The sequence below is a fragment of the Hydra vulgaris genome, chromosome 01, assembly GCF_038396675.1.
Source record: "Hydra vulgaris chromosome 01, alternate assembly HydraT2T_AEP".
Taxonomy (NCBI): domain Eukaryota; kingdom Metazoa; phylum Cnidaria; class Hydrozoa; order Anthoathecata; family Hydridae; genus Hydra; species Hydra vulgaris.
In genome coordinates, this window is record NC_088920.1 from 4,985,229 (window position 1) to 4,996,945 (window position 11,717).

Here is an 11,717-nt window from a genome sequence, read left to right on the forward strand (position 1 = left end):
AAACAAGTTTTGGTAAAAGTTAACAATAAATACAAACTTATCTTAATATTGACCAAATGATGCTAATTTGATATGTTGGACTTGTTATTTACCTGTGCAGTAATTCTATTTTAAAAATTGTTTCCTAATACTATATTAGGTAATTATACTAAGGGTCGCTTTAGTATCACTAGAGGAATTTTAGTTTAAAAGCCGTTTCCCGAATGTGAATCTCAGTTGTTTAGTTACAGCAAAGGTGATTACGATTCAATTTAAAACTTTAATGCATCAATCACCTGGAGTATATTATTTCTGCATTAAACCGAGGATCAAATGTTCATTTTATTAACCTCAAACAATTGCACTGATTGCAAATATTTTATATTAATATCTCCGAGATTATTAAAACAATAAAAAGCATAATCCTTGGGCCTCTCCACATATTGAAAAGCTAATCCGAGCAAATAAATCCGCTTTGTATATCAACTGCCTAACTAAATGGAAGAATAATAAACTTTAAAACACTTTAAACAAAAAAAGCACATAAAAAAGAAATAATGTTAATATTCTTCTTTACAATTTTCCTCGTTAAAAAAGTGGTACTAACCTAAATGAACTTATAATGACAACTTGGGTTTTTCCATTTAAGTCATTATTAACTTACTAAAATGAACCTCGATAAATATTTTTCCATTCACAAATATCTTTTATAAATTCTGGAATACTGCTCACTCTCTAAAAACAAGCAAATTTTAGTTCGGTCTAAAACAAACTCGAAAATAAATTACTTGCTGGAAACTATTGACTTATTTCACTAAACTTAGTTGCCTGCAAAACAGTCAAAATACTTGTTAAGAACAAAATTATTAGGCAAATTAACGTTAATAAAATGCCCTCTATATGGTTTTCTTTGCCATAAATTATGCGTGACTAATCTAATAGAGAAAATTATTTTATCTTCTATAGTATTTCAACAATTTAAAGATGTAATTTCGATTTCGCCAAAGCGTTGATTCTCTACCTCAAAACAGACTTATGTTCAAATTAAGATATTTCGGAATAAATGGGTATCAAAATAAAAAATGTATTTTAAATTATTCCCTAAAATGCTCTACACAAATGCGTAATTTAGGAGTCATTGTTTTACGTAACGCTAAGTGATGGACACATTTTCGAACAGTTTTCTCAAAGTCCTTACAAATTCATGGTATGAAAAAAGACATTCACTTTTATTGATGGAAAAATGGCTTTCAAGTTATGTAAAGTGTTTATTAAACCGCACCATAAATATACAGTGTCTATTTGGGTTTCTTATTTAAAAACTAATAAAACCTTGGCTAAATCTGTTTTGCGCAAAGCAACAAAACGAACTTATATGTTTTGATTGCAATATGTTTTGGTTGGGGCATCGGTAAGCTTATGGGTTAAGAGAAATTTAACGCATTTTTTCCCCACATTATACACATTAAAAATTTCCGCATTTTCGCCTTTTACCCGTATCTGCAATAACATATCCTGTATTATTAGTATTAATTATAGTAAATAAAAAAAACTTTATAGTAAGCAAAAAAATGCATGCAGGATTGTTTTTAGTGTACACAGACATTCATTGTGAACCTCTTTTAAGAAAGCTTGGTTACCTAAGTATCTATAAACTTAATATACACCAAGTTCTACAATTCATGTTTAAAATAAAACATGGGATTTCTCCTATTGTATTTCAGTCTTAATTTAGTTAAATCTCGCACAAGCATCATACTAAATTTTCAATTATCAACTTTATTGTACCAAAATCTAATTTAAAACTAAGTTCTTACCAAATCCAATACCGTTGACTGTTTCTATGATAAAACGTTTCAAATATTATTAAAAAAAAAAAAGAATATTCAAAACATCTATTTGGAACAATTCAGGAAACACGGTGGTTTAATTTTAAGCATTTGCGGACATTTATTATGCGCATGCGTTACTTTAAAAACAACAACATAGTAATTTTGATTTTTTTTTGTAATGGTCTTTTACCGTAACCTAATAAAAAAGGTCATATCATTGCTTTGAAGATGTATAAATCAGATATAAACTATAAACTGATAAAATGTGTGGCCAAGGAAAACATATTTTATTTGAAATACTTAATTTATTAATTTTTATGTGATAAAATACGCAGGAAAGTCGAAAATTATTTTATGGTCATCCTTACTACTAAAACTTAATAATTAAGCATTTATTAGAATTTTTATGCTTTAAAGATATATATATTTTAAAAAAAGATGGTTTTAACTTTATATATATATATATATATATATATATATATATATATATATATATATATATATATATATATATATATATATATATATATATATATAGATATATATATTTTAAAAAAACTTGGTTTTAACTAAAAAAAAAATCAGAGTCCGGTTACTTTTTTAAGTTTAAAAATTTTGTACATCAAATCTTATATTTTAGCAATAAAAAAACACATAAAAATGTCACATGAATCGAAACTAAAAACATTATGCAGAATATGTGGAGAAAGTCTAGATAATGATAGTGTTCTTTTAACAAAACATATTGTCAGAATAGAATTTTGTTTTTTTATCCTAATCGATAAGGGCCACCCAAATAAGCATCCTCAAAAAATGTGTTATAGATGCTTTTCAATATTAAGAAATATTGAAAAAGGTTCAAACACTGAATTAAAATTACGATCTTGGCCTGAAAATTGCAATGTAACTGAATGTGTTTGCTTCAAAGCCAATAAAGGAAGAAAAAAAAAGAAAAAGATAAGTGGAAGACCTTTAAGTATTAGTTATAGTGAAAATATTTGGACTAGACACAAAATAAATAACATACAATCTAAACTTTTACCTCAAACAAAATTTAATCTTAAACTGCAAGATATTAACTTCACTTTAAACCCTCATGTGCATCTTTGTGTGTGTACTATTTGCAACGAAATTATGCATAAACCAATTATTATAAAAAACTGTCTTCATTCATTCTGTGCACCATGTCTATTACCACTTATAATTGGCAAACTAATAACAAAAACAGAATGCCCTGAATGTTCCTGTTCAATTCCAAGTGATGGGTTAATTTCATCAACCAATGTCATTGAAATGTTAGAAAATTTGCAAGAAGTATGCAAGCAAGGTTGTGGTAGATTGTTTAAAGTCAAACAACTGTCAGAACGAAAGAAACATCAAAAAACTTGTCAGACAACTCCAATATCAAGTTCAACAACATTATCAATATCATCGTCATCAATTTCACAAATAAACTTTTCAGATATATTCACATTGGATTCAACAAGTGTTATACCAAGAAATATTGAAGATGCTGCTCTGCATGTAATAAAACAAAAAATGTCTCAAACAAAATCCAATGTAATTGAATTTCCGACAGGAGGACCAAGGGTAAGACTATCTTTACAAAAAAAGAGACTGTAAAATTACTATAACAAAACAAAAATGCTTTTAATTTCATAAAAGGAAACTATAGTATGATTTTTTGAATATTTTAAATAAATTACACAACATTTTAGCCCTTATGCTTATATAATAATATAAAGAAAGCTCAGATGTATGTTTACGCACAATTCGCAGACGACAATTACATCTAAAACATAATATGAGCAAAACATGTGGAGAAAGCATTAGTTCTACAATCAAGCAAACTGCTACTCTTTTGAATTCTTTTAATGAAAATGAAAAAGAATATATTCTGAGCAAATCAAATATTTCAAAAGCCAAAATATCTGCTGAAGAAATGATCAGTTTAAAAGCAAACATGAGCAGTACTTATGTCAACATGAAAATATTATCTAGGTACACAAGATTGCAATTATTATATAGAAATCTTGAAAAGACAAATTCAATACTTTTAATAGTTATTGATAATAAAAAAAACATTATCATTTTAGGTGGTTGAAAAACAACAATGTAATTTGTGCTTCTAATGCAAAACAAAGAAATGTGGCTAAGAAATGGTCATGTGATGATCTTATTGTTAAAAACGCTCCATTTATGGTTGAAAAAAAAGATTCAAAAGGTTCTTATGAAATCAAGGAATTGCCATGTGCATATATTGAAAATCTACAAGGACATATAACAAATGTACTAGATTGACTAGATAGGTACAAACAAATCTTTTTAAAAAAACACTTTAACATACTACAATAAATTAAATGCAATACTATAAAAACAAAAATTAATTTTTCTTGTTATAATTTTAGCAACAACCTCTTATTATACAACAAGATTAAAGACAACGAAATCCATATAAAAATAGGAGGTGACTATGGAGGTGATTCGTTCAAAATGTTTTATCAAGTAGCGAATGTGGAAAAGCCTAATGCCAAAACAAATACAACAATATTTAATATATTTGAGTCAAAAGATTATACCACAAATTTGAAAATTTTCATTGACAAGATTTACATCAGAAATCGATTTATTGCAAAAAATGATCTGGAAGTAAGAACATATTACAAACAACAAAATAATTCAATTATCCAAGCACACTAAAATTCAAAAACATCCAAACAATATTTGACATAAACAAAATCATCAATTCTTGGTTTCTTACCACAATTGTCAGGATTATGATAGATTACAGTTTCTTTTTAAAAAAATGTATAATAATTTAATTCTGTTCAATTTTAGAGAAAAGCAGATTCGTGTATTTGTATTCAGTGATTATGAATTCTTGTGTGCAATTTATGGAATAACTGGTGCAAATGGTAAGTACATATTTAATACAGATTTCTATAAAAAAACTCATCTGGGCCAGATACATGCAACATGATTTATTTTGCTTTCTTAACACAAACTTGTTCAATTACTTTAGGTAGACACTCATGCCTGTTTTGCAACATAACAAGTCAAGGAATGTCAAATCCAATTAACGATAACATTGAAATGCGATCACTAAAGACACTAGATTTATCTCTAGCAAAATTTAACAACCATGGTGCAGATCCCAAGTTTGCCAAGTTATGTGACAATGTTATTGACCAACGGTTGTTCAATGTGCCACTTGATCAGGTGCCTTGCTTTTATTTATTATTCACATTATTTTGATTTTATTTATTAGGAATTCTTCGCAAATTCACATAATCGTTTATTCAATAGAATACAATACAAGTTATTTGTGGGGTAAATGGTGGTGTATGCAATTGTAAATAATAATATAAACTTTCTTGTACTATTAGATAGGAGTTCCTGCTTTACATATCTCACTTGGTATATACTTAAAGTTTTTCAACATGTTAGAAGACTCTTGTCATACAATTGACATAAAAATTGCAGGTCGAATGGCAGTAACCAACCAAACACTTGACTGTGAGGAATTTAATGCATATATAGAGCACCAGCGCCAAATAAATCAACTTCAAATAAGTATTTAAGCACTTGAAGATAAAACACGTGTTATAACAGAAGCACTTGAAATGCAAATAATTTTTAACCCTGAAAATGAAGAAAAAATTAAATTAGTATTTGAACGTCACCTGATTCACTTTGAAAAGAAAAAGAAAGAACCGGTAACAACTTTAATTTTTATTATTTACTAAAAATATTTAATTTAGATTGGTAATTAAACCCGGAATAATACAGTTGAGAATCTTATACATTGGAAGTTTTGTTTCATTGGTTATGTTTTTTTGAATTTATCTTAAGAACATATTTAATCATAGATCTCAGAACTGAAAATACTGCTTGAAGCAGACCATATAAAGAAATCATTTGGGCCACTTGTAAACAAACTTGATAAGGTACTTAACTCATTAGGAGTACAAAGACAAGCATATCACGGAAAAAGTTTTGTTGGTAATCATTGTTAACAAAATGTTAAAGGTAAAATAATATCTAATATATATTTCCAACATTTATAAAATCTACTTTTTACTAAAAACAAACTCTACGTAAATTTAAATGTAAAATACAGTATAAATATATGTGTGCGTGTGTGTGTGTCTCTGTGTGTGTGTAAGTGGAATAGATGGCTAATACTAACATCATTAGACATAACTAGATACATAATTAACAACAGTTACTATATATAATGCATATTTCACAATAATTTTATATATTAAATTAGGAGAAAAGTATCCTTGAACTTTGCAACTCTATACCAAACCTTGTAGTTGAACTTGGGTTCAACGACACTGATATACACAGAGAAACTGTTGAAGTTTGTAAAAACTTCAAGGTACTCTTCTCTAAGTTTGGAATATGTCACAAGCTTATTAACTCCTGCAATCAGTTCAATGAAGATAACAAACAGGACCTTGGTATGTCATATGTTATAATTTGGCAGAACACAATAAATAGAGAAAATTATTTTTCTCTATTTATTGTGTTCTGCCAAAAGAGTGCCTAATGTTCTTAAAGAACAGAGCAATAAATTAGTAAGAAACACTTATCTATCTTTTTTCTTCAACTTTAAGTTTCACCATTGCTTGATCATCAGGAAGAGTAGGACTCTTCATGATGATCCAGCAATGGTAAAACTTAAATTGAAGAAAAAAGTTAGATAAGCGTTTTTTTACTAATTTATATATATATACATATATATATATATATATATATATATATATATATATATATATATACATATATATATATATATATATATATATATATATGCATATATTTATATATATATATATATATATATATATATATATATATATATATATATATATATATATATATATATACATATTATTGGTTACAGAAAATCGAATCAAAGATTTCATGAAGTACTTCCGTGAAAACTGGCCAAATGCTTCAATCGCACCCAAGCTTCATTTGCTGAAGTACCATGCATTACCTTTCATTAGAAAATTGGGAGTAGGACTAGGTACTTATGGAGAGCAAGGTGGAGAAAGTCTTCATGCTGAAATCAACCGCATGAAGAGTACCTACTGCCATATGAAAGGAGTGCGTAGATTAAAAAGCATGATGAATGAGCATTTCATAAAAAACAACCCAACTGTAAAAAAATATCAAAAAAAAGTTCAGCCAAGAAAAAGAAAAATTGTAGATACTAAAAATAATACGATAAAATACTGCAAAATGATTTAAAGAAAATAAATGGCAGTATTAAAGCCTATATAATATTTCTGTCAGTATTTTTAACCTTTCAAATAAAAAGGAAACTTACTAATCTTTAAAAGCATTATATTATCACAAAAAAAAGTAACCGGTTTTTGATTTTTGCTTTAAACAATTCACGAACTTTTATATTAAAAAAAAAAAAAATCAAGGTAGTCACTAAAAAATGTAAACTTATGAATATAGACTACAATGTAAGCACAAGTTTAACTTTGCCTAAAAAACAGCTTAGTTTCACTTTAGTCCCACTTCTATTCTGTTTGTAAAATTATTTAAATGATACCTTTGATGACACAGACCATACCTAAAGTATTGTTTTGATATCATTTCTTATAGACTATTTAGAAATATCTACAAATAAATCTAATTTGAAGTTTAGCAACTTTATTAGTAATTCTTTGTTTACTTGCGGACATTATTGTTTATCAACATTTGAGCAGAATATAACGCATGCGCATAATAAATGTCCATTACTAAACCACCGTGGAAAGAATCTAAGAGTTTTTTATTAACAAATAATGACTTTGATTTTAAATATCTCTTTTAAAATAAATACATAAATAATATAAATTATCTAAAAAATAGTTATTGACACTACTTCTCTTTTGTTGCAGCTTTATTTTTATTTAATTTTTTTGGTAAAAAACTTTAAAACTTTTATGTCGTTGTTAATCTTTGATATAATGCTTCATATTTCAACACTAATATTTATATTATATTATTATAATATAACTGTTACTCCATATATATAAATATGTTCCATATATCTATAATATATATATATATATATATATATATATATATATATATATATATATATATATATATATATATATATATATATATATATATATATATATATATATATATATATATATATATATATATATTATATATATATATATATATATATATATATATATATATATATATATATATTTATATATATATATATATATATATATTTATATATATATATATATTTATTTATATATATATATATATATATATATATATATATATATATATATATATATATATATATATATATATATATATATATATATATATAAATATATATATATATAAATATCGGAGGCGTAGAAAGAATTTTTTGGTGTTCGAGATAAGTAACTTCCAGACATGGAGCAAACTCCAAACATTTATATGTTTATACTTATGTCAAATAATGAGGGTTTGCAAAAAATTGCGATGATTGGAGGCTGGGAACAAAAAAGCCCCAAAATTTTCGCCCCCCCCTGCCCCAAACGTGAGAGCAACAAGTTGATGAAGTATTTTTTGTACTATTCTTAACTAGACTTATATTCATCGATAAATTTCAAGTTTCATAGTATTATCTATTAGCGTTTAAAAATTATTACTATATAAAATGTGCAACCCCCTCAAATTGAGGGGGGTTTAAACTTTATATGGTCATAATTTTTGAACGCTAAAATATTTTTAAATGAAATCTAAAATTTATCGATGAATATAAGTCTAGTTAAGAATAGTACAAATAATACTTCATCAACTTGTTGCTCTCACGTTTGAGGCAGGGGGGGCGAAAATTTTGGGGCATTTTTGTTCCCAGCCTCCAATCATCGCAATTTTTTGCAAACACTCATTATTTGACATAAGTATAAACATATAAATGTTTGGAGTTTGCTCCATGTCTGGAAGTTACCTATCTGGAACACCAAAAAATTCTTTCTACGCCTCTGATAAATATATATATATATATATATATATATATATATATATATATATATATATATATATATATATATATATATATATATATATATATATATATATATATATATTTATATATTATATATTAATATATAAATGTATTCCAATGAAAATTTAAAAGAAATCGGACTTTCCATTCAAAAGTTATCTCAAGTTATGCGCTTACTTTAGGTGCTTTAATTTAATTACTTTAATAACCTCTATAAACTTTATAAAAAATAAATTTAGTAAAGTATCTATAGCAACCAAACAACTACAAAAAGTAGGATGCTGCTCTACAAAAAATTAGGTATCCATAGCAACCAAAAAAACCTTGATAATAAGCTCAAACCTTTAATTTACTATTTTACTGAATATACCATAAATAATACAATCAATTAATGTGTAATGAATTTACTACCGACGTTGGTTAAAAAAAGAAACTGTATCTAATTTAAATAAAATTACTGATACAATGTAACATAAAATGTTACAGATGACAAAAATTCCAAGAGATAATTTTGTTTACCCATTTTCAGTACACGTAAAAAAAAAAAGAAAAAAAAAAAAAGAATTTCCTAAAACGATTACACTTTGAAAAACATAAGTGGCTTCTTTATTCTGAAAATAAGAACGGATTGTTTTGTAAATAATGTGCGATATTTTCTGATAAAGGTGGGAAAGAATAGTCTACGCCAATATATAGCTTTATAAGTCATTAATTGTTTTACTATTTTGTTCACAAATGCATGCATATTTTTTCATATTTGTTTTGATTTTTCTATTACTTATTGGCCTAAAACTTATTTTTGTTGATTGAAAACATGTTTAAGATCGAAAAAAGCCTAAATCGATTAATCGGTTTGGCTTTGCTGCATGTTCACAGGCATATTATTTATATCGATTAAATATACAATCGACACATTTTCCAAAACGAAAAATATAAATATAGACTTTGTTATATAAATACTTGACTATCAACCTTACGCTGGTATATATTTTGTATGTGTATATATATATATATATATATATATATATATATATATATATATATATATATATATATACACATATATATATATATATATATATATATTTATATATATATATGTATATATATATGTATATATATATATATATATATATATATATATATATATATATATATATATATATATATATATATATATATATATATATACATATATATATGTTAAATAAACATTTAATTCAACTTAATTTGATATATATATATATATATATATATATATATATATATATATATATATATTTATATATATATATATATATATATAATGTTAAATAAACATTTAATTCAACTTAATTTGATACTTTTATTTTTATTTATATAATCGAAATGCGAAAAACAGGAACAAAGATATGGGTACTCGACTGTAAATTATTTTTGGTTATTATAGAAGAAAAGTTAGTTTCGGCCCTTCCCCCCTTTCCTCTTTTTCCCTACCCCCCCCCCCTACATCTTTTTCCCATCCCCATGGTCTCAACGCAAATACGACCATGGTATTGATACATAGAATTATAATGTGATAATAAGTTGAACAAAAGTGAAAAAACAAGACAAAAACTCCATTAAAACACAAAATCACGTATAATTAGATTATAAATTTAATATTATAAGATTATACTTAGATTATAAAACTAAGATTATAAAATATTACAAAAACATTAAAAGTTTCGTATTACAGTTAAAATGGAGAAAAACAAGTTTTTTAATTCTGACAATTTCACTAACGTAAAACAATTATACGAAAAAATTCAAATATAAAGCTCGTGCTAAGTTTCAACATCCACTTTGATATAAGTTTAAAAGAATTTAAATTCTTTATAAATCAAACAAAACATTGCAAAAATGAACTCTACAAAACTTTTTTTATAAATCTATTTTTAAACTAAAAAGTAAAAAAACTTTTGACAGATTTTTAACATTAAAATTCTCCATAAAAAACAGAGAGAACAGTTAAGAATCAAACAATACATACTATCAAGGTTTAAAAAAACGCACCGGTGAGGCGGTTTGGCGTACGCTTTTTTAAACTTTGACTATAGTCAAGTTTTAAGAAATTGTGTAAAAATTAGCTGATTTTGTAAGCTGAAATCCTTGTGGATTTGAACGATTGTTGATAAAGTCACCACTCCATTCCTTCATCATAAAATACTTTTTATTATGTATCTAAAAATTAAATAATACGCATATTATAATAGACAATAATAAAATAGACATGGACTTATTCTATAAACGAATTGAAATACTAGAATTCAGCAATAATACTACTAATAAAGCAATATTAGATTAAGAATTTAAAAAGTCAAAAACAATTTAAAAAAAAAAAAGTAAAATTGTTTATTATTGCAAAATAGAAATTGCTTTCAGTTTAGTTTTTAAAATCCAGTATCTATTTTTATATAATGGAAAAATTTTAAAAATTAAAAAAAAAAAACTGAGTACACTTTCAAGTTTTAAATATACCTCATAATTATTTTAAGCAGGTTAAGTTCTTTTATGTTGAGCAAATTTTTTTTACTGCTTCTGTGTATAATTTGTTTTGTTTCTTTATACGCCAACACTTTTAACCAATATCACACGCATTCTTTGGAAATGCAAAAATATTAGCTCATGATGGATATTTTATTTTTATTTTATCGCACCTACATATAAATTGAAACAGAACACTTGCATTCATAAATTTCAGTAACCATTTTACATTTGCAGTCTAATGTTATTTTACTTAGCTAAAAAAATATATATATATCAGCGTGACGTCATCAGTACCAAATAAGGGCCCAAAATTGACCCTTTAAGCACTTTCAGAAGGGCACGAAATGTTTTTCTTACTCAAAACA

At 25.5% G+C, this 11,717-nt stretch overlaps 2 protein-coding genes across 2 annotated transcripts; both read left to right on the forward strand.

Annotated features, from left to right (window-relative positions):
- The first annotated feature begins 2,471 nt into the window (after window positions 1–2,471).
- Window positions 2,472–3,434, forward strand: LOC136073992 (uncharacterized). The gene has a single exon (XM_065786290.1). It carries the CDS (start codon window positions 2,472–2,474, stop codon window positions 3,432–3,434), a length of 963 nt encoding a protein of 320 aa, XP_065642362.1.
- Window positions 3,435–3,559: 125 nt separating this feature from the next.
- Window positions 3,560–4,371, forward strand: LOC136074753 (uncharacterized). Its single transcript, XM_065787068.1, has 2 exons — window positions 3,560–3,812; window positions 3,908–4,371. Exons 1-2 carry the CDS (start codon window positions 3,616–3,618, stop codon window positions 4,110–4,112), a joined length of 402 nt encoding a protein of 133 aa, XP_065643140.1. The 5' UTR covers window positions 3,560–3,615; the 3' UTR covers window positions 4,113–4,371.
- Window positions 4,372–11,717: the final 7,346 nt, after the last annotated feature.

What these genes read in the sequence shown, in the direction of transcription:
- LOC136074753 (XM_065787068.1), top strand. Translation starts at nt 3,616, where the DNA reads ATGAGCAAAACATGTGGAGAAAGCATTAGTTCTACAATCAAGCAAACT. An exon ending in AACATGAAAATATTATCTAG is followed by an intron (nt 3,813 to 3,907) that starts GTACACAAGATT and finishes TTATCATTTTAG; the next exon opens with GTGGTTGAAAAACAACAATG.
- LOC136073992 (XM_065786290.1), top strand. Translation starts at nt 2,472, where the DNA reads ATGTCACATGAATCGAAACTAAAAACATTATGCAGAATATGTGGAGAA.